This window comes from Panthera uncia, chromosome F1, assembly GCF_023721935.1.
Source record: "Panthera uncia isolate 11264 chromosome F1, Puncia_PCG_1.0, whole genome shotgun sequence".
Lineage (NCBI taxonomy): Eukaryota > Metazoa > Chordata > Mammalia > Carnivora > Felidae > Panthera > Panthera uncia.
The window spans coordinates 10,666,187-10,694,043 of NC_064813.1; the positions used below are offsets into that span (position 1 = coordinate 10,666,187).

The 27,857-nt window shown below is 51.0% G+C and overlaps 1 protein-coding gene across 1 annotated transcript; it reads left to right on the top strand.

Moving 5' to 3' along the window:
* The first annotated feature begins 4,192 nt into the window (after nucleotides 1–4,192).
* Nucleotides 4,193–27,857, top strand: TBX19 (T-box transcription factor 19). The gene is made up of 8 exons (XM_049633871.1): nucleotides 4,193–4,454; nucleotides 12,143–12,407; nucleotides 14,033–14,167; nucleotides 17,177–17,238; nucleotides 18,602–18,663; nucleotides 21,007–21,195; nucleotides 23,383–23,518; nucleotides 26,585–27,857. Exons 1-8 carry the CDS (start codon nucleotides 4,252–4,254, stop codon nucleotides 26,868–26,870), a joined length of 1,338 nt encoding a protein of 445 aa, XP_049489828.1. The 5' UTR covers nucleotides 4,193–4,251; the 3' UTR covers nucleotides 26,871–27,857.

The window sequence follows — 27,857 nt, forward strand, 5'->3', positions numbered from 1 at the left end:
TGGGTCGTTTGTATTTTAGGAACACGGTGTAATGTATGCCGGATTGCATCCCCCCCTTTTTTTGCATTGGCTGCTAGGCAGCTCAGAGCCACACTTGTGCCACGATTCTAAGCAGTGCCTTTTGGAAATCTCTACTTGGAGGCGTGTCTTAAGGTCTTCGTGTTAGTCTCTTATTGTTGCTGTAACACAATGCCACAAACTCAGTTTCTTTAAAACAGCACAAATTTATCTTCTAGTTCCGGAGGTCCAAAGTCCAATCAGTTTCACTGGGCTAAAATCCGGATGATGGCAGATGCTCCTTCTGGAAGCTCTAGGGGCGGAATCCATTTCCTTGCCTTTGTATCCCCTGGAGGCTGCTTAGATTCCTTGGCTTGGGACTCCCTCCTCCATTTTCAAAGCCAGCGGAATATAGCATCTTTTCTCCTCTCTGACCTCTGCTTCCGTCCATTTTACCTTCTCTGTTGGCTTCCGGATCCGTTTGCTCCTTCCTATAAAGACCTCTGCGATTACACTGAGCTCCCTCCGTAATTCTGGATATTCTCCCCATCTCCGGATCTTTAATTTAGTCACATCTAGAGGGCTCCCCACCCCCTTCCCTTAATAGGTTTTAGTTTTTAGAGCAGTTTTAAGTTTACAGTAATATTGAGCTGAAAGTATACAGATTTCCCATACGCCTTCTGCCCCTCCGTCTCCCCGCCGCAGCCTCCCCTGCCTTCAACATCCAGCACCAGAATGCTAAATTGGTTACAGTCGATGGACTGCATCGATACACCATCATTACCCCAATTCCATACTTTTCTTTTTTTTTTTTTTAATTTTTTTTTTTTTTGAACGTTTATTTATCTTTGAGACGGAGAGAGACAGAGCATGAACAGGGGAGGAGCAGAGAGAGAGGGAGACACAGAATCGGAAGCAGGCTCCAGGCTCTGAGCCGTCAGCCCAGAGCCCGATGCGGGGCTCGAACCCACGGACCGTGAGATCATGACCTGAGCCGAAGTCGGACGCCCAACCGACCGAGCCACCCAGGTGCCTCAATTCCATACTTTTCATGAGGGCTCCTTCTTACTGTTGTACATTCTGTGGGTTTGGACAAATGTGTAATGACAGGTATCTGTCATTACGGTAATTTACAGAGTATTTTCACTGCCCTAAAAGTCCTGTTCACCCCTCTTCCTCTTTCTCCCCAACCCCTGGCAACCATCGACCTTTTCGCTTTTGCATAGTTTTGCCATTTCTAAGACGTCCTATGGTTGGAATCGTACAGTAGGTAGCCTTTTCAAATGGGCGTCTTTCACTGCGCAAAATGCACTTCGGTTCATTCTCCTGTGTCTTTTCATCGTTGACAGGCCATCTCTTTTTGGTGGTGAGTAGGGTCCCACGGTCTGGATGGACCACGGTCTATGTATCCGTTCACCCGCTAAAGGACATCTGGGTTGCTTCCAACTTTGGGCCATTATGAATAAAGCTGCTAAAAATCTGTGTGCATGTTTTTTGTGTGGACATAAATTTTCAACAACTTTGGGTAAATACCAAGGAAAGAGATTGCCAGACCCTACGGTGTTTAGTTTTGTGAGAAACCACCGGACTGTCTTCCCAAGTGGCCGTGCCATTTTGGATTCCCGCCGGCAACGAATGAGAGCTCCTGTCATTTCACGTCCTCGGCGGTATTTGGTGCCGTTAGTGTTTGGGAGTTGGGCCATTCTAACAGGTGTTGAGTGGTATCTCATTGTTGGTTTCATCTGCCGTTCCCTGATGTCATATGACGTCGAGCATCAGAATCCCTTTTTACCCCGTGAGATCATACTCACAGGTGCCAGGGTGTAGGGCACGGACATCTTTGGGAGGGCCATTAATGCGTCTATCAGTCATCTCAGTGTTGCGCAGAAAAACGACATTTTGATTCCACTATCCAAAGCTGTACCTCTGCCCCCAGCCTTCCCCATCTCAGCACACGGCCGTGCCGTCTACTAATTATTCATCACGTACATAGTTCCTCACTCCCCCTCTGCCCCTCACGGAGTCCCTAGAGTTCTGTCATATCTGCTCCTTTTTTTTTTTTAATCTTTATTTATTTTTGAGAGAGAGAGAGAGAGAGAGAGAGAGAGAGAGAGCAGGGGAGGAACAGAGAGAGAGGGAGACACAGAATCCGAAGCAGGCTCTGGGCTCCGAGCCATCAGCACAGAGCCCAACGTGGGGCTCAAACCCACGGACCGCAAGATCGTGACCTGAGCCGAAGTCGGACGCTTAACTGACTGAGCCACCCAGGCGCCCCTGTCATATCTGCTTCTAAGATGTATCTGGAGTCCGTTCACATCTTTGCGGCCACTGCCGCCACTCAGGCTGAGCCGCCACCGCCTCTTGCCTGAACCACTGTAACAGCTTCCTAATCTCTTTACTTCAACCCTTGCCTTTGACTAGTCTGTTCGGTACAAATCAGACTTTGAAAAGTACAAAGCAAATCATGCTGCCTTCCTGCTTCATTCTGTCCGCGGGTTTCCTGTCTCACGTGGGATACCATCCGGTTCCTTGCCATAGTTTACGAGGCCCCCCTCGGAGCAAATCTTCCTCTACTCTCTCTGCAGCCCCCTTCCGGCCCCGCCTCCCACAGTTCTTCGACTGGCCCACCCGTGCCAGGAACCGCTTGGGGTTCCTCTGCCCGGAACTCTTCCCCGACTCTTCCCCGACTGTGTCCTTGGCATCTCGTCGGTTTCGGCAAGACTGTCTGCTCCTCTGAGGTTTTCCACACAACCCTCTCTAGTTAGGATCTTCCCCGCCTTGCTGGGTGCCACTACCCCACCCGTTACGCAGTCTGCATAGACTCGTCACCGCTGAGCATTTTTCATTTTCCGCATCAGGTTGTTAATTCCACGAAGGCGCAGGCTACTCGGCCTCATTTGTCGCTGGATGTGACGTGTCACCAGTATTTGGCACTTGCTAGGCACTGAGTGCGTTTTAAGTATCATCTTTACCCTGACTTTCTCTTCTCTTTTTTTGCTTTTATTTTCCCTTTAATCCTCTTTGGGTTGTAATGAGAGAGAAACTCCTAACCCCCGGGGATCTACCACTGGCCAGCTCTGTCCTTGCCCCCGCCTCCCCGGCTTGTACTGTGTGTCATGGGTAAATGAAGCATCTATGGCAGTATCTTCCCAGGGAAAATGGGGCTTCACCCCAGAATGCCAGATAGGTCATGGGCCGTCTAAGAGGAAAGCCCGAGAGCCCTTGTGGAGCCCTTCTGGATCCTTCTGGATCCTTCTGGGTCCAAGTTGCTCTGCCTAGTAATGTCAACAGCTTATTTTCACTCACTGAGGGCGGTGCTTCCTTGGAGAGGGTAATACGATGCTGAGTGAGTTTTTTTTTCCTCCCTCTGGCGGGGGCTGGACTCAACAAAACTGGGGCTTTGACTTCTAGGGAGGAAGGACGAGGTTTGGAGATCTGATTGCGGGAGGTGCTGGGGTGCTGTGTGTGCACAGGGGTCCCGGAGGAGGGAGAGGAGCAGTAGGGGGTGTGCCGGGAGGAAGGGGGCCCTGGCTCTTTCCCCTTTCTCTGGATCTCTGACCGTTGAGTGGGTGGCACACAGAACATCTTCACTCACTCTTGGGTACGGCTGCCATATTCCCTGGCGTGGTGCCTTTGGCCTTTCGTGTTTGCCGTTCCATCCGGGGCTGGTAGATATCGGAGGGATTTGGGTTCCTGACTGTGGCAGGACAGCCTGCTTTGGCCTCAAGTTTGGCGATTCTCCCCAGGAGCTCTTTTCCTATAGGTACCACATGCCACGATTTATACACAAACATGATTTGCCTGATTGTCGCAGTCTGGGCCTGGAACAGTTTTAATTAATGGGAAAATGGTCCTCAAAACAGTGATTAGACCTCTTCAGGTACAACAAGATAAAAGCCTGATAATTTGGATGGAGTACTCTTCTTAAATGTCTATTCTATGCACAGCAGCCAATGGGAAAGCCAGGCTCTCTCCCACCTGATCCAATGAGTAATTAAGAGAGGGCTTTTTCTTCCTACCTCTCCCCGCCCTCCCCCTCCCCCTCCCCACTGAAGCTTAACAGGTTGGTGGTATAATTTGGAGACTTTAAGGGGTGTCATGCTAGGAGCTTAGGCGAGAGCCAAAGCATCTTCTCCCCAGCTCCCCAGGCATTGCCAGGCTGGGTTGGAAAAGCAGGCAGGTGAGAGGAGGAAGGAGCTGGAAGCAGGCTCGAGGTAGGTCACGACGCTCCGCGGCCAAGTTTGAGAGGGGCCTATGGCCATGAGCAAGCTGGGCGCCCAGAAGACCAGTGATGGCACTGTTTCTCGGCTGCTCAACGTGGTAGAAAGTGAGCTTCAGGCAGGGAGGGAAAAAGGTGACCCTACGGAGAAGCAGCTTCAGATCATCCTGGAGGACGCGCCTCTCTGGCAGAGATTCAAGGAAGTCACTAACGAAATGATCGTGACCAAGAATGGCAGGTGAGTGGATCTGCGGCCCGGCCTGGGCTGCGGGGGGGCTTGGCGAGGGAGGTGAGACCCCCCGAAAATGGAAGAGGCTGCCGCTCTTCACTCAGAGGCAGCCGAGTCGGATTAAAATGCTCACGAGAAGAACAATCTCAGACGGCTTTCCCCCAGCCAGCTTGATTAATTTCCCGAGGTCAGAGCAGAGAATGAAGTCACCTTGCATGCATTCTCCATGGAGAAATCCTGGGAAATTACCATAAGTGGGGGCCTTAGGCAAGTTAGTCGGGAGGTGATATTATGTTTTGACTGACTGCATATCTTGGAGCCGACCTGAGCTCCACCGCCGTTCAGATAAGGTGAAAGTCAACTTTATTTGGAAGCCGGATGTTTCCTCTTAAGGGTAGCAAACTTGCCAGGGAATTGTGGACTTAGCTGAAGATCGGGAGCCAAAGGGCAAATTTCATCTCACTGCCTGTCGCGACGTCTGCTTCGTCGTGTGTGTTTGTGGTGAGGGTTCCTTTGAGATTGTGTATGTTTGTGGTGACAGGAGAACCATCGCAGGAATAGTTGCTGAAGCCATAACATACTGTCTGAGAAAAGAGAAGAGACCCGCTTTTTTCCCATCGCCACACATGAGAGATTAACAGAAACCGATCTCCGGTGGCATTTCTTGGATTCTATTAAATCCAGCCCTGCTAAGTGGCTGTCAGGGTAATAGTGGGAGGTTTCGCTTAAGCAGAGGAGATGCAAATATTTTGAAAGAAAATCTCTCTGCTCCCAGCTTGGCCAGACTGGCTCCCGAGAGTCAGACGATGCTCACAGAACCCTTGGTTCACAAGGTCAACAAGTACAAAAGTCAGAAAGCATTTTCGGTATGCTCAGTTTCAGCAGAGCTCCAATTGTGGCCCTTCGGAGAAATGCTGGTAAGAGAGAAGAGTTGGGGCCAGCAGGACCTCTGGCAGGCTTCTGCCCTCGTGCAAAATGCCTCCATCCCCGATGTCTTGCTTTCCTATTTTTGAATGAAATGCACAGTACTGACATTGAACCATTCCTTGTCTACCTGGGAGAATTATGACACTGCCACGCGGGTGCCCCGTAATTTTACAATTTGGGAATGGCTTCCACGTGCCTCTGTTCACCTAAATACTTTTTCTGCATATGTAAAATTGGAAAATCTTCCCAAGTTTAAAGTCCTTTAATGTTAGATATGTGAAAAAATAGCCTTTGTAGAAAAGTCTCATGTCAGCCAACTCGGTTAGTCTTATCTGTGGAGGTCCTGCTGTCATTTCCCTTCCTCCAGTGAACTGAGTCATTTCTCAGTTTCTCTTAAAGGTCTCTGAACCCCTTAGGATCGAGATTCTTCCAGGAGGAGACCGTTCCCCTTATACTTCAGATAAAGAAGGGAAGACACGTGTCTAAGAAATTGACGCGGTGGATCGTGAGTGAGCGTGGCCTGGAATTACTCCCTATCTCGTATTTTCACAGGTTAGATTGTTAGCCACATCTTAACGTTCTCGATACCAAAAGATCGTTCTTGTTCCTGTCCTCTTGTCTTCCCTTAACTGTCTGTCCCTGCGTATCTCCTCTGTACCCCCGGCCTCTGCCTGCAGACCCGCTATCTCCAGATGCTTCATCCCCGCTTCCAGACCAACTCCTGAGCCCGGGGCGCATGCCCCCGTGGCCCTTCTCTGTGCGGAAGACTGTTTCTGGTATTTAACACCCAGCTGTAGCCCTTTCCATTCACATAACCCGCCTGCCCCTGTGGGCAGACTTTTGGGGGTCTAGAAGCTTCAATGAGGGTAATCAGATAGCTCCTGTCCACTTGATGTCTCCTTGTTCTGTGTTAATAGCAAGTTTTGAAATAACATAGGGTGGGCTGATGAAAGAATTCAGTATATATATATATGTGTGTGTGTGTGTGTGTGTGTGTGTGTGTGTGTACACACACACACACACACACACACACACAGAGGAGGCTTCTCTCTGACATTGATCAGAGGTAGTAAAGAAAGGACTTCCCCCTGGATTATCCCCAGAAACCGGGACCCTGATGGGTTTCATTCCTCCCTCTGTCTCTCCTGCCTCACTCCCTGTCCTTCCTTTTCTTCCCCTCCTCCCTTTCCCCCTTCCCCCTTTCTAAATACAACTTTTAGTTTTCCCTCTTCAGTCGTCTTTCAGCTACAACAGCAACAATTATAACATCCCCCTAGAGCTCATTTGAATCATCTGTAGGGTGTGCAGCTTGATGAGTATTCTCTTTCATCTCAATCCTTGGAGCCAGGAACTTCAATTTTAGGTCGGAGAAAACAACAACAACAACAACAACAACAACAACAACAGAACCCTTATTCCAGGCTTCCGAGGCAAATATATGAAATCGCCTGTGCCTCTTGTTGTCTTTACTATACTGTCTTCACCTGAGTGGAAAAGGCCGTATTTCCCATGTATTTCCACGCAGTTAAATAATTTCGACTCAGTTCTGATTCGATTTGCCTTGCACACGTTTTCAGAAATTGGAAGCATTTCAGATGTAATTGGTGTGCCCATGTGTTATAAACAAACAAGCGTGGGGAATCATTAAGTTGAATTTGCCAGTGATTAAGGGCAGTGAGCTGACCGTGCGAGAGGGGAGGAAACGGAGGCTGTGCATCAGGCAAATGCTTTTCCCTGCCCCGTAGCTCACACACCGTTTCCCCCCAGAGTTCACAGTTAGGATTCATGGGGATCGTGGGTATTGCTGCCAGCTGCCTTCTGCTAACCGGGTTCCTTCTGCTACTCTTAAGGCTGCTTACCGTCACACAAGCCTCGACACACGCGTGCACACACGCGTGCACACACACACACATCCTGACGGGTAGTTGACGAATATTATAGTTCCGCGGTGAGAGCGGAAGGTGAATATTACCTTTAACCATCTCTGCTGTTCCCCACCTCCAACAGCTGCCCCCTGTCTTCCTGCCAACGTCACTCCTCGTAGCCTCCTTCGCAGCGCTGGCTCGCAAGATCCGTTAGGAGAAGACAGAGGGAGGAACCGACCTCCTAGCAAAGCAGAGTTCACGGGCAAGGCCCAACCACCTGTGGTCCCTCAAGCATGGTTCTGGGGAATGCTTTTTTCACCCTGCTGCATTTGCTTCTCTATTCCTCTCTCTCTCTGTCTCTCTCTCCCTCCCTCCCTCTCTCCCTCTCCCTCCTTCCCTCTGTCTTTCTCCCTGTCTTCCCCCTTCTTTCTGTCTCTCTCCTTCCCCCCCAACTCCCGAATTAGGGACCGACTTACATATTTCTCAGCTCCTCACCAACTCTGGGGCTCCTCTGTGGTGAGCCATACCTTGGAAACAGAAGGAGGAAAATCAACCAGATTAGAAGTGCAGTTCATCCTGGGCTCCTGGGTGGCTCAGTCAGTTAAGCGTCCGACTTCAGCTCAGGTCATGATCTCGCGGTGCGTGGGTTCGAGCCCCGCGTCGGGCTCTGTGCTGACAGCTGGGAGCCTGGAGCCTGCTTCGGATTCTGTGTCTCCCTCTCTCTCTCTGCCCCTCCCCTGCTCACCCTCTGTCTGTCTCTCTCTCAAAAACTAAAGAAAACATTAAAAAAAATATTAAAGGAACGACACTATGTTGTGCACCCGAAACTAGTGTTATGGGCGTAAACTATACTTCAATTTAAGAAGAGAAAAGGAGAGAGAAAAGGTGTGGTGAACGTACCAGAGGAGGAGGCAGTAGGGCAGAGTCAGAGGAGCACGGACATGTACCTCCTGAACCCCAAGTGCACAATCTGTGAAATGGGCATGGCAACATTTACCTCCGTGGGGCAAAATGAGACGTGAGTGAGATGCACATACGTTAAGTCCCGGGTGCCGTAAAATTCCGTGTTTAGCTGTTGTCGCTGGAAAAACTGTCTTACGTTAAGTCATCTCGTAAATCTTAAGGCAGAGTTATACGATCACACCATGGAGAGAACAGCCCGGCCACGTGCTGGAGCAGCCGTGTCCTTCCTCGCACTTTAGTGTGAGAAGATGTGTTACGTGAGCTTTCTTTTCTTTTTATTGCTTTCACACATACCGCATATCCTTACTGAGAAAACTTCCGGTGCTTTCTAACTTTGTGTGTGAAACGACAGTGATCCACATTTAATTCCTGAGTTTTCTTGAAAAACCCAAACCCAAACCCAAACTTCAGCATTTCAGAGAAAGCAAAGGACCAGGAACCAGACCATCTCTTCTCTGTGTACGTCGTGGAAACAAGCCAGGCTCCTGGCTGTCAAAGTGACCCAATCTGACCGCTACGATCATTTCTGATGCCCGCTTTTGTGATTCTTTGCAAATGACATTTGTGTTTTCAGGAGGTTTCTGCTCTTTCTTTCTTCTTTCTTTCTTTCTTTCTTTCTTCCTTTCTTTCTTTCTTTCTTTCTTTCTTTCTTTCTTTCCTTTCAAGTTCATTTATTTTGAGAGAGAGAGAAACCGTGAGCACAGGAGGGGCAGAGAGAGAGGGAGACAGACAGAATCCCAAGCAGGCTCTGTACCAGCAGCACAGAGCCTGACACGGGGCTCAAACTCACAAACCACGAGATCGTGGCCTGAGTTGAAACCAAGAGTTAGACGCTTAACCAACTGAGCCACCCAGGTGCCCCGGGGCTTCGTTTTCTATACGTGGCCAGGATTATTAAAATAACGGAAAACATTAAAATATATTGCGAAAGGGAATAGTTCAGTCTGATATGAGAGAAGAGAATAGATGAAATCCTTCTGTCGGAGAAAAAGCAAAAGAGGGGGCGCCCGGGTGGCTCAGTCGGTGAAGCAGCCCACTTCGGCTCAGGTCATGATATCACAGTTCGTCGGTTCGTGCCCCGTGTTGGGCTCTGTGCTGACAGCTCAGAACCTGGAGCCTGCTTCGGATTCTGTCTCCCCCTCTCTCTGCCCCTCCTCCCCTCATGCTCTGTCTCTCTCTCAAAAATATAAATAAAACATTAAAAAAAAAAAAAAGAAAAAGAATGCACAAATGGAAGAATTTAGATGACACAGGGAGCCTCCCGCGGGGAGAATCCTCATTTTCCTTATCATGAAAGTCTCATCATTAATGGAGAGGAGAAGACAGGTGAGTAACGCCGTGTTCAGGCAGGATCTGGATTCGAGGTGCATCATCTGATGCATTTTTTCCTAGAAACTTCTTTTAACTCACATACTTGTCGTAACCTCCTATTTAGATTTTGTCTCCTTGTGCCCACCAAGACAGAGGGAAGGGAGAGACAGTTGTGCTGGGAGCCGGGGGAAGGAGGAAACCTTTAGCATTTCCCACTCGTGATGCCAAGGCCAGGGTCTCTGGGCAAATAACTGTGATCCTGCTGGAGAAAAAAAACTGTGGTGGTGTAAGTTATTAGTTTGCTCTTTTTTTTTTGTTTTGTTTTGGAGAAAGAATTCCTATGCTATCGAATTCATCCTTTGTAGAGTATACAATTCAATAGTTTTTAAAATAGTCAGCCATCACCGCTATCTAATTCCAGAACATTCCCTAAAAGGGAACCCAAAGCCGTCAGCAGTCACTCCTCTGTTCTGCCCAGACTTCTCTCCAGAGAGAAAGGCGGAGGGAACTGGCACCTGTCAGCCAGGCAGAAGGGAGGTGGAGCTGGTGTCCCGCGTTTCCAACTTCCCAAGTCACTGCCCTGGGGCAGGATTCTGGAACAGAAGCAGAGCTGGGCCAGCTGAAGGGCTTGGACGTAATGACAGAACATCCGACGCTTGCAAAGCACTCACTGGGCGCCAGGCCTTAGAATGAGCACTTTGGTGAATTAGCTCGTGGAGTTCTTGCCCCCCGTGGACAAGGCTGGGGTGAGTGTGCTTGGAGAACAACTTCAGGAAGGGCGGGAGATGGAAACAAGATCGCTCCTCCGTCCGGCCTCTCGGAGGGACTGCCGAATCCTTACCGAGTCCCGGACCAGAGACACGAACCAGGCTCTGTGTTCCGCCGCGAGGAGATGGGACCTGGTCTCTGAGGCAGGGGTCTGAAAGCACACCCCACCACCGCCAGTTGGAAGACCAAGTTGAAAGAGGAGCCAGGAAAGGAAATGCCGAGGGAAGATAATTCTGATCTATGTCCAGATTGCTCAGGAAGCCCTCGTAATTTCAGCTCAGGAGAGATAGGGAGCCTGCACGGCTTGGGTCCGTTCCTTGTCATCTGCCTGTCAGGTCCCTTTGCTTTTCTTTTCTTTTCAAGTTTATTTATTGAGAGAGAGAGAGAGAGAGAGAGAGAGAGGGGGAGGGGCAAAGAGAGAGGGAGAGAGAATCCCAAGCAGGGCCCGATGCGGGGCTCGAACTCACGAACCGTGAGATCATGACCTGGGCCGAAATTAAGAGTCAGACGCTTAACTGACTGGGCCAGCCAGGAGCCCCTCCTTCGTTGTTGTCTTCAAAGCCAAAGATGCTTTGAAGCTAAGTACCGCTTCAGCTTTAATGTTCCTGTGACGCACCCGGGGCTTTGGGAAAAGTGGGTCTGGAGTGAGGTCGGAGGTTCCGCGTTTCTGATGAGCTTCCAGGTGATCCTGGTGCTGCTGGGTCGGGGGACCGCCTTGGGTAGCAAGGGACTCTCGGTTATTAGCTTCTCAATGTGGAGATTCGGGTTTCAAAAGACGTGTTCACAATACGATGACGTCCGGGGCCATCAGGTGGTGGAGGGGGCATGTCCGGAAACCAGGTCTTTTGAGGATAGATTAGAGCGACTTAGGACATTCGGTGAAGGGAAAACAAACCAGAGAGAGGGAGCAGCCAAGCGAGGTAGCCTCTCCACGCATGTGAGAGCACATTTGCTGGCACCGTTCTAGAAGGTGGAAGAAGGACCGAGGACTCCAGATCGGTGCGTCTCCGAGTACATCCCTTGAACACAAATTCGCACAAAATGCTCAGTGAAAGGATGGTTCCGCTGTCCTATAAGTTCCGTGTGTGCACAGTCCTCATCTGCTCGGAGGTTTATCGTGCACATTCGTAGATTAAAGGCTCTGAGAAGTCACGCAGGGAAGGAACTGGTCTAGCTCTGTAGAGCCAAGCGTTCCCTCACTTATTTTTACCATGAAACCACGTTTTCGTCGTTCAACGCTATTGCTGTCATTCAGAGCTAGTGTTCTCTGTGACAGGGGAAGGACTGGTTTGTGGCCTTAATGGAAGAACTGATGTGTGCCCGGAGGAAGTCTTTGAAGAAAGGACTCCGTGAGAACGTGGCATGTGACGATATGCTTTGGGCTTCGGGGTCCTCTGTCAAATGACTAGATTAATGGTTTTCAGACTTTAAAATGGAGCACAGTGGTTTTCAGTAAAACCCATATATCTCTATAGATATAGACATATTTAACTCTATTTTGAGAGCGAGAATGCACGGGGGGAGGGGCAGAGAGAGAGAGGGAGAGAGAGAATCCCAAGTAGGCTCCCCGTTGTTAGCATAGAGCCCAGCACGGGGTTCGATATCACGTAACCTGAGCCAAAATCGAGAGTCCGACACTTAACTGACTGAGCTCCCCAGGCGCGCCCCTAAAACCCCAGTCTAAAATGCATTTGTAAAAAAAGAGGCTCTGGAATGGGGGGGCTGCTGTCCTGGGGCACTCTCTGTACCCCGAGGCTCTCCACGGAAGGTCTCTGCGCAGTGGAGAGACGGCCGGACCAGGCGAAGGGTGGCCCGAACCCGCCACCATCCCCCCTGTGACTCAGTTTCTGCCTCTTCTTTTAGACGGATGTTCCCCGTCCTAAAGATCAGTGTCACGGGCCTGGACCCCAATGCCATGTACTCCCTCCTGCTGGACTTCGTCCCAACGGACAGTCACCGCTGGAAGTATGTCAACGGGGAATGGGTGCCCGCGGGCAAGCCAGAGGTCTCCAGCCACAGCTGCGTCTACATCCACCCGGACTCCCCCAACTTTGGGGCCCACTGGATGAAAGCTCCCATCTCCTTCAGCAAAGTGAAACTGACAAACAAGCTCAATGGAGGAGGGCAGGTAAGATCGGGTCGCCTGATCGCCTGGCCCCCCGACCGCCCCACACCACCAATCAAGAAATATCAAGGGTGCATTTAGGCAATTAGAGGGGTCCTCACCGGCCTCTTCTCCCATGGAAGCCAATTATTCCCCGGAGTCCAAATGTGAACAGGAATAAACAGCTCTTAATTGGTGCTTTCAGTTTTTAATGGACTTCCTGATGTTAAGAGAGAGGGAGAGAGCGCAGTAGTTTACTTAATCATCGAGGGCCCTTTCAGAGTTTTGTCTTGTGTGGGGCTTTTTACCCAGCCCCCCGGAGGAGGAGATGGTTATGGGTACCAGGGTTTTGTTGTTCTCTCTCCTCTGTTTTGGTATAAGTGGCATGTTGGCAATAGACAAATGCCTTAATAAAAAGCGGCTCCCAAATGAAATAATTGCTACCTCGGCTCGGGCATGATGATAATTGTCAATAGAATATTGAATCCGCTTCGGGTTTTCAGAACAACAAACACACCTTAAAGAAGGAAGGTTTTATTTAAGGTCTCCAATCAGAGTAAACACGAATTTGGGGCTTTTTCCTCCTTTGTTTAGTGGATACTAGCGTAATGTGTAAGGTTGTGATTTATGTTATAAAATGTAGACCGTTTGGGGGGGGGCAGCGTGGGGGAACTCTGTAGGCTGTTCAGAGCCGGAGCTGGGAGGCGAGGCCCTCGCCCCTATTTCCTGTTGTCGGCCTCTCAGCCCTCCATCTCTGTGGCCTCCTCTGATCCCCATGTTTAACCAGCCGGGACACAGGAGTTGACGTTTTAGGAGGAGGAGGTGACCCACCCAAGCCTGGGCAATAGTCAGAAGGTTTCAGTTCTTTATTAAAACAGGAAACTGAAAAGCGACCTGTTCTTGCCTCCCACATGTCACAACCGAAGACGTTTTCTTTCTTTTTCTTTTAACTTTGTTTATTTTGAGAGAGAGGCAGAGAGAGAGAGAGAAAGGAAGAAAGAATCTCACACAGGCTCTGCACTGTCAGCGCAGTGGGGCTCGAACTCACGAACCCTGAGATCATGACCCGAGCCCAAAAAACGTGAGTCAGAAGGTTAACCGACTGAGCCGCCCAGGCGCCCCCACGACTTAAGACTTTTAAGAAGGCTTCTGTGTGAATTGCAGAGTGGGTGCTAGGTAACCGTCAGACGTCAGACATCCTTACTCTTTAGCTAGTCGCTCGCAAAAGGCAGCCACGTCAGCATTTTGAGATGTCAGGATTCCTCATATGGAGAAAAACAGTATGTTTTAATGGATCGAAATCCACACTGTTCTGAAAATAGGGAGAGAGCGAGAGAGAACGAGAGAGAGAGAAAAGGAAGGCATGATGTTGGCAGAGAACCGAACGCTTTAGAACTTTCTGGCAATCCTAGCATAAGCTCTCATTTCATGCTCCCTGGGAGCTTCTGAATAACACCCCCCCCCCCCCCCCCCCCCCAGTCCTCACACAAGCGAATCATGTGGTGGCAGCTCCGGTGACCCGGATTCGAAACGTGTGGCCCTGACCGGGCTTGGGTGCCCAGCCTGGGACCAACCAAAGGGGTCACTATTGCCTGTGCTACACCAGGCTCTGCATGGCTTTTCCTTCTCTTCCTCTCCCACCTCAACAGATAATGTTGAATTCTCTGCATAAATACGAACCTCAGGTTCACATAGTGCGCGTCGGAGGTGCCCATCGAATGGTGATGAACTGCTCCTTCCCAGAAACCCAGTTCATAGCCGTGACCGCCTATCAGAACGAGGAGGTGAGTGTGCACAGGCGCGTGCCTGGGCGGCTGTCCCCTGGAAGAGGGTGGGGGATGGGGACCAAGCGTGGGTGAGAGGTGGGTTTCTGGGATTCACCGGTGAATCTAGCAGAGCTAGAGTCCGGAACACCCCAGCGGAGATGAAGTTAAGCAGGAGGAAGCCACTCTCCACTCCCTCTTGCCTGTTGGCCAAAGGCCTGCCACCCTTGCTCTCCTGGTGCACGGTTGTGCACTGCGTTAAAACCAACAGACCCAGGAGTCTTTGTGTTCTGGGCCCGGCGTGCGCTCGGCCCAGAGCTGGTGCTCAGAGCCGGGCGGTCTCCTGCTCCAGGAGCGGGTCTGTGAGAGCCGATCCCTGCACGCCCGCCTCCGGCTTGGGTTAGGCTCACTGTCCTGTTGGCTCGTGCTGAGCACACTGAGGTCTTTCCTGCCCCACGGGAGCCGCTGGCGCTTTGAGCCGAGGAGGCAGAACCTGGCCTCTGTGGATTAGTTTGGGCACAGGACATTTGGGTCCGTGTGCACCTTCTAGGGCTTTCCAGGTCTGTGTGTCATCGGAGGGGCTGGGGGCGGGTTAGAGCCTTTCTGACTAAACTTAAAAAAAAACGAACACTTTTTTTAAGTAATACAGGTTCATTACAGAAACTTCCCACAATAAATACATAGTGCAGAACTACGTTCAGTGAAAATTACAAACAAAAGGTAAAAATGTATTCTTTCCCTCCTGCCTTTTGAATCCAACTCCCCAAGGCCGCCACAAATAACAGCTTAAAGTGTGTGTCTTCCCCCGACACGTATTCTCTGTATATGTAAATATATATGAGAATATAGACTTACATAAGTTGGCTAATGAAGTACAATATTGGTCTGAAAATTTCTTTTTATTTCCCATTTAGCCGCATATTATGGATATCTCTCTATGTGATTAGGTTCAGGCACATCTCTTTTTCTGAAGTGCCTGCGGGGGATATACGGTCTTTCGGGCAATCAGCTCCCCAGGGTGGCTATTAGGTTGTTTACAGGTGTTTTATTTGCTCTGACCCGTGATGCTGCAAAGAATATGCCAGTACCTCCGCCCCCGCTGTTTGCTTGCATGGATGAACATCTAGAAATGGAATTCTCTGTCAAGGAGGGGGTGGGTTGAGAATCGTGGGACATCACCAAGTTACCTCCCCCAGAGAGCCCACGCCTCTGCAACCCTCCCACGGTTCCCGACACGGGTGACGATCAGCCCTTTTCAGTTTTGATAATCTGCTAGGTGAAACAAAACAAAACAGAACAACCCCGAAGTATCTTATTGCTGCTTTAAGCTGTAGATCTTTATTTGGAAGCTTTAAAAGATTTGGAGCTCCCCCCTCCCCGACCCCCGCCCAGCCAATGGAGTCAGAATCTCCAGGGATGGTGCCCCGAATCTGTAGTTTTTAAAGTCTCCCTAAAGGATTCTGATGATGAGCGTTCGGATTTGGAAACGGCTACCTTAGTGCCTCGAGGTGAAATTGAATTGTAGGTCTAACTCCCATCACAGACGTGCAGAGAAAACGTAATTTCGTTTCTGTAAGTCGTCTGGCCTCTTGGCCGAGTGCCTCCAAGCAGTTAAAGATTAGATCAGTTAAATATTAGATCATTTAAACAGGCCCTCAGGTGGTGCTGACCGTAGGCTAAAACAGGCTTGTGTTCTAGACGGCCTTCCCTGCCCTGCTTCTCTCCCTATGGTGGAGTCTGGGTCTTTGAGGGGAGGGTGTGGCTTCTGCGACTCTAGAGAGTGGGGAGGAGGTGTTGGGGACTGAGCCCTAGCCCCTTCGGTCTCCACGGCGATGCCCCTGCCCACTTACTCCCACCTGCTCCCTTAGTCAGGCTGCCTGCTGGGTGGGTGCTAGAGAGTCCCATCTGGACCACCAGCCTGGCTAAGGCCACCCCTCCGGCAAGCTCCCCAGCCTCATGCTGTGTTTCCACCTTGATTCCCCCCCCCCGGGAATCAAGCCCAGGAAACCCCACCTTAGAGCCTCCCTCTACTTCCAACACTTTCCAGCCAAATGGGTGTAGATGCACCCTGAGAGGGTGCGTTGCACCTGGGGCTGCATGCTAGGTCTCCCTATGCACCCGAACACCCCCTCTTCTCTCCCCACGCCCCCCCTCCCCCCGGGTTTAGGCCAGGAGAAAGACCAGGTCACTCGCATCAGGCTCTGTGGCTTTCCTCCCTCTTCTGATTTCTTCCGCATTCCCGGGGCCAGAAAGAGGCGTGCTTTTATTTCACTTTTCTTCCTGCCCCGCCCCCAGGCCCTTGCTGCAGCCAACGTTCTTTCCAACGCTTATTCATTCAGCAAAATATTTGTTGAGTCTTAGTACCTGCTGGGACTGCTGTGATGGGCATCACAGATGTGTGCACTGCCCTCAAATCACTTACACTGAGGTCACGAGAGCACACACGCGTCATATACACGTGTATGTACGTCTGGGGGCGCTGAAGAAAAAGGACGCCCGCGAAGGCCAGCGGGTTGGCGCGAAGGCGGGTGGGAGTGAGAATCTGTGGTTGTGTGAACATGAACGTGGCCCAAGGAGTAAGTGATCCCCGAAGACTTATGGAGTGACATTGGGCCGTACTCTCTGGGTGAGGGGGAATCACTCCGACTGTGTTCCCAGGGACTAGAAAACTGACATGGGGATGTTTTGGGGGGGGGGGGGTTGTTCAATAAAAAAAAAAAGGACGAATAAATAAAAGAAGACATGGCAGGCTTAGCACATCAGGCTTTGCTCCTTTCTAATTTTGTCCTTCCCTTGCTCGCTTTTGCTGCGTTTGCCTTTTTCGCTGCAGCCACAATATAGCATCCTTTGTCAGGAACGGTGTACTAGTAATTTCGTGCAGAAGGAAGCAAAGATACGCGGACAGGGAGAAAAGGGAAGAGAGGGGGAATCCTTCCGATTGGACAGAAATTCACAGGTGGAGATACAGGGTTCTGCCTGCTCGTAACGTGTTCCGCTTTCACTAACGCTTCTTGTCTTTGTAAACGCAAGATAACAGCTCTCAAAATCAAGTACAACCCTTTTGCCAAAGCCTTCTTGGATGCCAAGGAGAGGTGAGTAGAGAAATTGCAGCGAAATCTTGCGGGTTGGCTTCTGCAAATGTGAGATTGATGACAGGATGATCTTGAAAGGACACACACTCCCTCTGATAGAAAGAGGTTTGCAACATTCAATTCGATCTTCAACAAAATCATCGCAATTCAACAAAGTTCCTAATTATCTGTCCCTTAAGCAGGGCTCCAGGGGAACCTCATAACTGGCAATGTTTTGTCAGCTCTGTTTTACTACCAGTTCTCGAAAGTAGCACAGGCACGTTTAAGAAAACATAATTAAGTGATTCAGTTTTTTAATAATTCACTCCTCCCCTCCTCCGATTATCTCTGAGTAGTATGGTTTCAATTTTTTTTTTTAAACTGCATGGTGCCTAGGAGAGGTGAGTGATTCATACAGGTAGCTCATAAAGGAGAGAGCTTTTGAGAGAAGAACGTTCAGAGACTTCTGGGATCGTGAATGGTCACTTTAGGCCAGTGGCTGTACATCTTTGCGTTTTTCCTTTCCATTCTAGGGAAAAAAAGAAAAAAAATAGTGCTTATCATTGACTTCTATCAAAGGGCTTTGTCCGTCCTGTCAATATTGGATTTAATGTAATTTCAGATAACCAAAGGCCTAAAAAAATTTAAAAAAATCTGATGTGTGAGATAACAGAACTTTGAATATGCGGTCCTGACTTGGAGTCCTAGCTTTGCCGTTTCCTGGCTGTGTGACCTTACATAAGTCACTTAACCTCGCTGATGTCCACTTTAAAAAAATTTTTTTTTTAACGTTTATTTATTTTTGAGACAGAGAGAGACAGAGCATGAACGGGGGAGGGGCAGAGAGAGAGGGAGACACAGAATCCGAAGCAGGCTCCAGGCTCTGAGCCATCAGCCCAGAGCCCGACGTGGGGCTCGAACTCACGGACCGCGAGATCGTGACCTGAGTCGAAGTCGGACGCTTAACTGACTGAGCCACCCAGGCGCCCCTGAGGTCCACTTTTAAAATCTGTAAAATTGACATAGGAATATTCCCCCCCGGGATTATCGGTGGTTCTAGCATATCACAGATGTGTTTGTGCCCCGAAGTCCTACGCAAATCCTAGCTGTTGCTATTGCTTGAATTTCGCCAGGCGGGAGCAGTGACCCCAAATCAGTGAGATCAGACTAAACAGGGATAGCTATAAATATGGCAAGCTGGAGTCACATGAACTTGAAATTCAAAGAGGAATTGCACATTAGATAAAGTATCCTGGAGGAAGAAGGGGAGGGAGAGATTCGAGATAAAAGATATAGAGTGCTTTGCAGAGAGAATATGGGGTAGACTTTCTGCAGGACTTGTAGAATACGCTGGATGGCCATGGTGTACTTTCCTCTCTTTCAGGAATCACCTAAAAGACATTCCGGAAGCTGTCTCTGAGAGCCAGCACGTGGCCTATTCTCACTGTGAGTTGGGTGGACAGTGGTGGGACATGCCTGGGGTAGGGGGGGGGAACACTGGAGCCACCCCACCCAGACTGCACTCGGACCCTACCTGTTGTGTTCCAAAGCTTCTTTCAAGACTCCACAGGTTGTTTCTTCCACTCAAGACATGTGTATGCCCTTTCCAGAATTCCCAGAGAGAACTGGTGTTCCTGGGGGACTGGACTGAAACTCAGGCAGGAGATAGGCAGGGGGTGATGGATTTCTCAGACTCAAGTTTTCACCTCCGAGAGGCTCAGGACTGTCTCCTCCGTCTCCACTCTGCACCCCACACCCTTGTCAGTCTGGCCTGAATTGCCCCTGTTCTTAGTGTTTGCCCATTTTTGTGTTGGTCACCACTGCAGCGTTTCCCTTGCATACGTGGGGGAGACTGGGGAGGCTGACAGGAAAGCCATAGGGCGAGGTGAGTGATATGCCACTGGGGGCTGGGCGTCCCTAACAGGGCACTGGCCTCCCCATGTCTGGATGGCATGGGAGGAGGGGAGGAAGCCCCCTAAAGCTGCAGCAGAATCCCAGGTGAGTGATGTCAGAGCAGAAAGTTAACCCTGGTGTCGGAGACGCTCTAATGTGAATTGTGGGGGTTTGCTCGGGTCCAGCTGGGGGTGGGGGGCCCTCTACTCGCTCGGTCCCCTGCGCATCTGCACATGCTCACTGTGGAGCAGCAATATCGTGCATCGAAGGGAGGAGCTCTCAGAAAAACACTTTTTAAAGGGAGCTGGAATACCAGGCCTTGTGTATAGTACCCGCTTGTGAACCGCATCTTTTCCAAGCTCACACGTTATGGTCTTCTCAGCGAGCTTCTTCAGGTGTGTCCCTTAATGTGGCAAACCAAGGGGGCAGGAGTCCAGTTCAGGGTGACCACATGCCTGGTTTTGCCCACTGGACACCTGCATCAGACAAACTTTTCTTTTTTCTTTTCTTTCTTTCTCTCTTTCTTTCTCTCTCTCTTTCTTTCTTTCTTTCTTTCTTTCTTTCTTTCTCTTTCTTTCTTCTTCCTTCCTTCCTTCCTTCCTTCCTTCTTTCTTTTCTTTCTTTCTTTCTTTCTTTCTTTCTTTCTTTCTCTTCCTTCCTTCCTTCCTTCCTCCCTTCTTTCTTTTCTTTCTTTCTTTCTTTCTCTCTTTTTTCTTCCTTCCTTCTTTCCTTCCCTCCTTCCTTCCTTTCTTCCTTCCCTCCTTCCTTCCTTCCTTCCTCCCTTTCTTTCTTTTCTTTCTCTCTTTCTTTCTTTCTCCCTTCTTTCTTTTCTTTCTTTCTTCTTTCTTTCTTTCTTTCTTTCTTTCTTTCTTTCTTTCTCTTCCTTCCTTCCTTCTTTCTTTCTTTTCTTTCTTTCTTTCTTTCTTTCTTTCTTTCTTTCTTTCTTCTTTCTTTTCTTTCTTTCTTTCTTTCTTTCTTTCCCTTCCTTCCTTCCTTCCTTCCTTCCTTCCTTCCTCTTTCTTTCTTTCTCCCTTCTTTCTTTTCTTTCTTTCTTTCTTTCTTTCTTTCTCTTTTTCCTTCCTTCCTTCCTTCCTTCCTTCCTTTCTTTCTTTCTTTCCTTTCTTTCTTTCTTTCTTTCTTTCTTTCTTTCCCTTCCTTCCTTCCTTCTTCTTTCTTTCTTTCTTTCTTTCTTTCTCCCTTCTTTCTTTCTTTCTTTCTTTCTTTCTTTCTTTCTTTCTCTTTTTTCTTTCTTCCTTCCTCACTTCTTTCTTTCTTTCTTTCTTTCTCTCTTTTTTCTTCCTTCCTTCCTTCCTTCCTTCCTTCCTCTCTCTTTCTTTCTTTCTCTCTTTCTTCCGATGCCTTTTCTTTCTTTCATGTTTTTTGTTTTCCATTCAAAACCAAGTTTCTGTGAGCCATCCTGGCTCGTCTTGCTTGGAATGAGAACCACAGACACCTTTCCTGCTGGGCAGAAAGAGGGCTTCACGCCTGTGTAACCACATGAAACATTCCCCCCCCCCAGCTGGACATTACATATGCGTCTAACATCAACAGGTTATTGCTTCTCAGACTGACTTTTAATTTAATTCAGTGAAGTCAGAAGCAACTTCACTTTTGCATTTCTGTAACTTTTCATTCAAACGGTCTTTTATGTCGCTCGGGCCCAGCGTTCCTCCAGAGGCTTTCCGAACTTTGATAGGAACTGTCATCCTTCTCCAAAGAAGCCAGCTTCGGTGCTGCTGTGGAAGGGGGGTGGCGGCGGCCGCGGTCCCCGTCGCTACCCCGGGCGGATGTTCAGCGTCGTTCACACAGAGACGCAGTATGTGCATTGGCTGGTCAGCTGCCTTTTGGTGTGGGAGTTCAGAGTCGGTCTCTGTGTCTTCCTCTTGTCTATTCTAGTGGGAGGCTGGATCTTTTCCAATCCTGACGGAGCGTGTGCAGCAGGAAACGCCAGTTACCAGTATGCGACACCCTTGCCTCTGTCCGCAACCCACACCCACCATGGCTATGAGCACTATCCTGGCCTCCGCGGTCACCGGCAGGCTCCCTATCCTTCTGCCTACATGCATAGAAACCATTCTCCCTCAGGTGTGTGATTTTGCGAATTAGGCCCTTGGGGGTGTGGGTAAGGGGGGCGGCGGTGCCGAGAAATGGGTACACAGCGGGTAGTAAAAAGAAGCATCCGAATATAGGTAATAGTATTGGGTAATATCATTGTGATGGCTTTTTAAAAAACTTTTCATGTTTCTTTATTTTTGAGAGAGAGAGAGAGAGACACACACACACAGAGCGTGAGCAGGGGAGGGGCAGGGAGGGAGCGGGACACAGAGTCCGAAGCAGGCTCCAGGCTCCGAGCTGGCAGCCCAGAGCCCGACGCGGGGCTCGAACCCGCGACCCGTGAGATCGTGACCCGAGCCGGAGTCGGACGCTTAACCGACTGGGCCACCCGGGCGCCCTGTCATTTTAATGTTTTATTTTGTATACTAATAGTTGGTTATGTAGTTATAACATTATTCGTGTTTTATAATTGTTTCGTAAGACGCTCGGTCTCCTGGTTTCTCATGGGGGTGAAGGGCCTCCGCTCACCGCCTCCGCGGGTCTCTTTTCTTCACTTGTATTACGTCCGGGGGACGCGGGGCCCAGAACTGGGGAGCTTTTAGGAAGACCTCTGGGTCTTCCTAAAGACCCAGACTCTGGGTTGTTCCTGATGTTGGCTCAGGTCCTGATCTCACGATTCATGAGCTCGAGGTCTGCGGTGATGGTGCGGAGGCTGCTGGGGATTCTCTCTCTCTCTCTCTCTCTCTGTCTCTCTGATTCGAAATAAAGATGAGGAAACATTAAACATTTTTTTGTTGTTGTTGTCTAAAGAAATAAGTGAGATTCATGGCATGGGAGTCGGAGGAGAGGGTTAAGATCCCACCCTGAGCTCTGTCTGCAGAGGGCTTTCTGGGTCACCGGCTGCCTGTCTCTGTGTCCCTTCGTGCGCCACTCCCAGCAGCCTTGAGAGCTGCTTCCGGGAAGGAATAGAATGTAGCTTTAATGACACCAGAAAGTGGGCAGCGTTCTCACTCTGCTTCCCGGTCCTTTCCCACGGTCAGCACGTAAAACACAGCTTCTGAGCCCCTGCTACACGCCAGGCCCTCGTCCACACAGTGGAAGGGATAGTTTCTTCCCTGAGGAAACTCGGGCCCATGCGGATACACGAATACCGAATCGTAACACCAGGCAGTGAGAGCTCTCGTGTGGCCCTCGGACCTACAGCATCACCTGGGAACTCGTTAGAAAGGTAGACTCTCGGGCTCTCCTTCTGGACGAGTCTGCATTTTAATGAGATCCCTAGGTGATTCTCCTGCACGTTACAGTCTGAGAGACATTCTAGAACACACCTAAGCCCAGGTGCTGTGGGAACGGAGGGAAACGAGCAGCCGTAACTGCCCAGGAGGGGTTAACCCTTAAGTTGAGATTCGCAGGGTGAATAGAAGCGGACAGAGGTGGGGGTGAGCAGAGGCGGAAGGTGGAAGGCAGGGGGCCCAGGAGAGGCGAAGGGCCCCGAGGTAGGAGTGGGGCGAGCAAAGGCCCGGGGTGGGGGGAGGGGACCCAGGGTGTCCGGGGAACGGATTTGGAACAGAGCGTGGAGGGAAAGGTGGAGGAAACAGAGCTGGGGCTGAAGAAGTTGCAGGTGCCCCATCCTGACGAGGAGCGACTGGGCCAGCCAGGTGTGCGCACTGGAATGTTCTTCCTTGCTCTCCTCGGCCTGCCTCCCTCCTCTCTCTTATTTATGCACACCATTTGTGCCCGTGGAGAGCCAAAGACGTAGAAGACACTGTTCTTGAGGTGTTTAAATGTACTTGGGGTTGCTGAGAAGAATAAGGTGTGGGTCCTTAGAAATCTCGTCTGGGGCACCGGTGGGCCCTTCGGCCTGTGTTGAGGGGATGCTGACACGATCCGTTCTTCAGGGGGCGTGAGGGTGGTGATGAGTCAGACGGGTCTGTGTCACGAAGCGCGGATCACCTCTCCTCTCTGAGCCCCATGGACAAAGGGGAGAGGACAGGTCGCTGTTGTGCAGAGTAAGATAGGACCGGAACGTGCCATGTGGTTGACGTTCCGTATTCCTGAGGGCTTCCTTCTTTGCCGTTTCCCTCGGAAAGCACTAACAAACTACTGGCCCCTGTGGCACGAGCCACGGTCACGTTTCGCCCTCGAATAATATCATTGGCCGCCATCGTTGCGTGTTGTACACACCCCATCAACTGAACTGTTGTTATTTCCCCAAAGTGAATTTGATAGAAAGCTCCAGCAATAACCTGCAAGTCTTCTCCGGAGCCGACAGCTGGACTTCCTTATCTTCCACACCCCACACCAGCATCCTGTCTGTACCCCACACCAGCGGGCCGATCAATCCAGGGCCTAGGTAAGACCAACGCCAGCAACGTGCTCATTGGTGGTCTCGAGGTCTTGACATTAGCACTGGAGACTCAAGGTCATTCTTCTTCCTCGGGTGCCTTGGCCTAAGCCATTGTCCTGACTCCTAAGCCACTAGGAAGGGAACATGAAAACAGGATAGGCTTTTCACTTTCAGAGAGAAGGGAGTGGGAGGGCACCTGCTCAACTGTATGCCGAGACCCTGAGTTGTCGGTGCTCTCCTAAGCCACCCATCTGAACAGGGGAATGGACGGTGGGTGCCTGGCCCGCAATCCAGGTAACAGGGCAGAATGTAGCATGCCGGACCCGAGGCGGAACTCACGCACCGGAGACCTGCATGTCGTTCGAACTTCTGGAGATCGGTGTGGGGAAAGGGACAGGGAGGGACCTTGGAGTTTGACGGACACTGGCTTCAGTCCTGGTTCTACCTGGTATGGGCTTTGTGGCTCCAGGAGGTTTCCTGAGCCTCACCGAGCGTCCGCTTTCTTATCACTAAGACGGAAATGATATGAGCGGCTCGGTAGGTTACGGTGAGCTCACAAGGAGAACACGCATTAAGATGCGTTGTAAGCGGGAGCGTTCCACGTAAATGTCCGCTGCTGCGTTCAGTTCCGTGTGCAGAGTTTTGAGAAGGTCCTAGAAGGGACCCAAAATGAAAAGGTGGGTCTTGGGAGATGTCTGATAACTTGTGATTTGCTGGTCTAGAAAATGTTAGGGGGACGTAGTGCTTTGGTCTACAGCAGGGCTGCTCACACTTAGATGGGTGTTAGTATCACCTGGGAGGCGGGGGCTCGGTCGGTTAAGTGTCTGACTTCTGCTCGGGTCGTGGTCTCCTGGTTTGTGGGTTCGAGCCCCGCGTCGGGCTCTGTGCTGACAGTTCAGAGCCTGGAGCCTGCTTTGGATTCTGTGTCTCCCTCTCTCTCTGACCCTTTCCCGCTTGCACTCTGTCTCTCTCTCTCTCTCTCTCTCTCTCAAAAATAAGTAAACATTAAAAAAAAAAATCACCTGGGATGCTGTTAAAATGCACGATCTGGGTGCCTGGGCGGCTCAGTTGGTTAAGCGTCTGAGTCTTGATTTCGGCTCAGGTCATGATCTCACGGTGGGTGAGACTGAGCCCCACATCGGGCTCTGTGTCGACAGCGCGGAGCCGGCTTGGGATGCTCTCTGTCTCCCCCTCTCTCTGCCCCTCCCCTGCTCACCGAGTCTCTCTCTCTCAACATAAGTAAGAACTCTAAAAAAATGCACAGTCTGATGAACAGGTCTGGGTTGGAGCCCGAGATTCTGCATTTAACAAGCTTGCGTGGGTGTTGCCGGGGTTGCTAGGATCTTGATGATTTTGATACTGATGTGGCCGTGGCGATCAGGGTCTGGCGCTGGGCTACCCCATGCAGCAGCCAGCGGTCGCCTGCAGAGACCGAACCCTTGAAATGCAGCAGGTCCCCATGGACGTGTACTGTGAGTACACAGAAGTCTGAAGACTGGGCAGGAAACAAAGAATTAAACATCTCAACTCTTCTTTTTTTTTTTTTTTTTTTTTTTTTTTTTTTTTTTTTTTTACCTTGAATGCATGTTGAAATAATTTTTTGCACGTTTTTGGTTCCATAAGATATTATTACCAATAAGTGCATTTTTTCCTTCTTTTGTCTTTTTTAAAACGTGTGGCTGCTAGCAAACGAAGCCTGGCGGTTATGGCTCGCGTTTTGTCCCTATCGGTCGGTACGCGGCTGGATTACCTAAAGGAAAAGCACGGGTTCGGGTTGTGGTGGCACGAAGTGAGCAAGCGAGTCCTTGAAGATGGTAAACGATCACGTGGCAGGTTCTGTCCTAGATATTTTGTTAGTTCTTTACGGTATTCAGCGACATCCACGAGGCTGCCGTTAAAGTCCCTGTCTTACTGTTGGAGAAACCGTAGCTCAGACACGTTAAAGACGTCCTGAAGGTCATCCAGTAGGTGGTGTCACCAAGTGCTTGGTTCTCCCACTGGCCCACGGGGCATCAGGCAGGGGCCCTGCCGCGGGCGATGCCGTAGAAGAGACCTCATCTTTTTTTAAAAAAAAAAATTTTTTTTAACGTTTATTTATTTTTGGGACAGAGAGAGACAGAGCACAAACGGGGGAGGGGCAGAGAGAGAGGGAGACACAGAATCGGAAGCAGGCTCCAGGCTCTGGGCCATCAGCCCCGAGCCCGACGCGGGGCTCGAACTCACGGACCGCGAGATCGTGACCTGAGCTGAAGTCGGACGCTTAACCGACTGAGCCACCCAGGCGCCCCCTCCCCCCCCCCCCCAGCAGCATCTTTAACCCATTACCGACTCCCGTCGCGATTTTGCTGGAGAACAGCAAACGCGTCCAGTGCCGTCACTGCGCAACGAGCCCGTTCTCCCGTAGCTCAGTATCAGGCGATAACAGAGACTCTAAAATGTCAGGACATCGCGATGGCTGAAGGCTTAGGGCGCTGGCATTTACCCGGCCTGTCCCGACCGACCGCAGTCATTTCATCTATGTTCGGGCGCAAAATTTGCTGCGCGTTACTGTCGACCGGAAAGCTTTTAAAAAGTCCTGATCCCCAAGCGGCACGCCAGACTGGTAAAAACCCGAGGCTCTCTGGCGGCGGGACCCAGGCGTCAGAACTTGCTAAGTGGTTCCAGCAAGCAGTTGGGTTTGGGAGCCAGCAATGGAGGAGTTCATTATAACGCCCACCGTTGGGTGAGCGCCCCGTGCGAGGCCTCGTATCCTCGTTGTTGTCCAATCCTCGTGATAGCGTCTGTAATGTGCACATCATCATCACTCCAGATCTTGAAGGTGAGGAAGCCGAGGCTCAGAGGTATTGCCCGGACCAGGGTCTCGGGGGCAGTAAGCGGGAGACCGGGACGCAAACCCGGGTTTTCTGACCCTGGGTGTCCTGATCGTTGTGTCCGTCACGTCCCCTCTCTTCCAGGGAGGGGTCTCACTCACAGATTGGGCCCTCTGGGTCAGAGCTGGAAGGAAAGCCGTGGCCGGGTGCTCTGTCCCGAGGCCCGGGCCCTCAGCAAGCGTCTGTGTCTCTGTCTCTGCAGCCCCTACCCGTGCCTGTGGACCATCAGTAACAGCGGCGGGGGCCCCGCGGGGCCGGGCCCAGACATGCACGCCAGCTCCCCGGGGACGTTTCTCCTGGGGAGCCCGGCCGTGACTTCGCCCCTCTCTGCCCAGGCACCCGCTTCAGCCGGCGTGGAGGTTCTGGGGGAGCCTTCGCTGACCAGCATCGCCGTGTCCACCTGGACGGCGGTGGCCTCGCATCCCTTCTCGGGCTGGGGTGGCCCGGGTGGGGGAGGGCGCCATTCTCCCTCTTCACTGGATGGTTAGGCAGGATCCTAGGGAGGGTGTCGGCGGAGAACCTTCTATGCGTAGAGCTTTTAGAAACCCCACCTGCGGATCCCAGGAAGTTAGACCGCGGGGTCGCCTCGCCCAGTGAGCTGGGAGCGGGGGGTGGGTGGCTTACGGGAGATGATTTAGTCTGATGAGGCTCCCTGGTGTCTCTTTACGCTCCCGTTTTTCTCTGCAGCTCATCTGCGACCCGATTAGGTAACCAAAGCTCACTGAGCACCTCCCTCGGCCCTGCCCCTCACTTCCAAATGGTTCCAGAAGGCCCCACTTCCTGTTCTGTCTGAGCTCACCTGGCCTGAGGCTTTCCAGCCTCGTGCCGCCCTGCGAAGCATCTGTGGCCACCGGGCTTCTGCTCTGAGGCCAAGGGAGGGCGTAAGGCCACCGAGTGACGTGAACGCGCAGAGAGCTAGTCACGGTTTACTCACAGCTCCGTGCCTGGGATGGAGGAGATGAGACCGTGACCTTCCCTTGCTCAGAAACCGTCCATGGCTCCCCGTTGCCTACAGCACGAAGTCTTACCTCCTGGCCGGAAGGACACCGTCGACCGTCGAGCCTCAAGCTTCCCTGCGTGACCCCATTAGCGTCCTACGTTTCCGTCGAGGTCGACGTTCTGCCTGTTGTCTCAACGTTCTGTGGACTTTGCCACCTCTGTGCCTTCTCGGCGCCTCAGCTGTCCTTCTCGGTTCCGTCCCGCCTCTGGGACTCCCGCCCCTCCCCCCAGGGGGCCGGCTGAGGCGTCACTGCCCACATCATACCCCTGAGGTGCCTGGGCACGTGTGATCCTGCCCCGCCGGTTTTTGCCTCCGTTTTGTGGAGCTCGCCCCATCCTGCCTTGTGTTTTTGTCACCTGTGAATGTGTCTCTCTCCCCCTAGACTGTGAACCCCTTGAGGGTGAGGACTAGCCTTCTCGTCTTTGTACCCCACAGCACCCGGTGCCTTGCCTATAGTAGGTGCCCAATAAACACT

Coding starts and splice junctions, on each gene's coding strand:
- TBX19 (XM_049633871.1), top strand. CDS start 4,252: ATGGCCATGAGCAAGCTGGGCGCCCAGAAGACCAGTGATGGCACTGTT. Junction 14,168..17,176: donor CCGCCTATCAGAACGAGGAG/GTGAGTGTGCAC, acceptor TGTAAACGCAAG/ATAACAGCTCTCAAAATCAA. Junction 23,519..26,584: donor CCGATCAATCCAGGGCCTAG/GTAAGACCAACG, acceptor CTGTCTCTGCAG/CCCCTACCCGTGCCTGTGGA.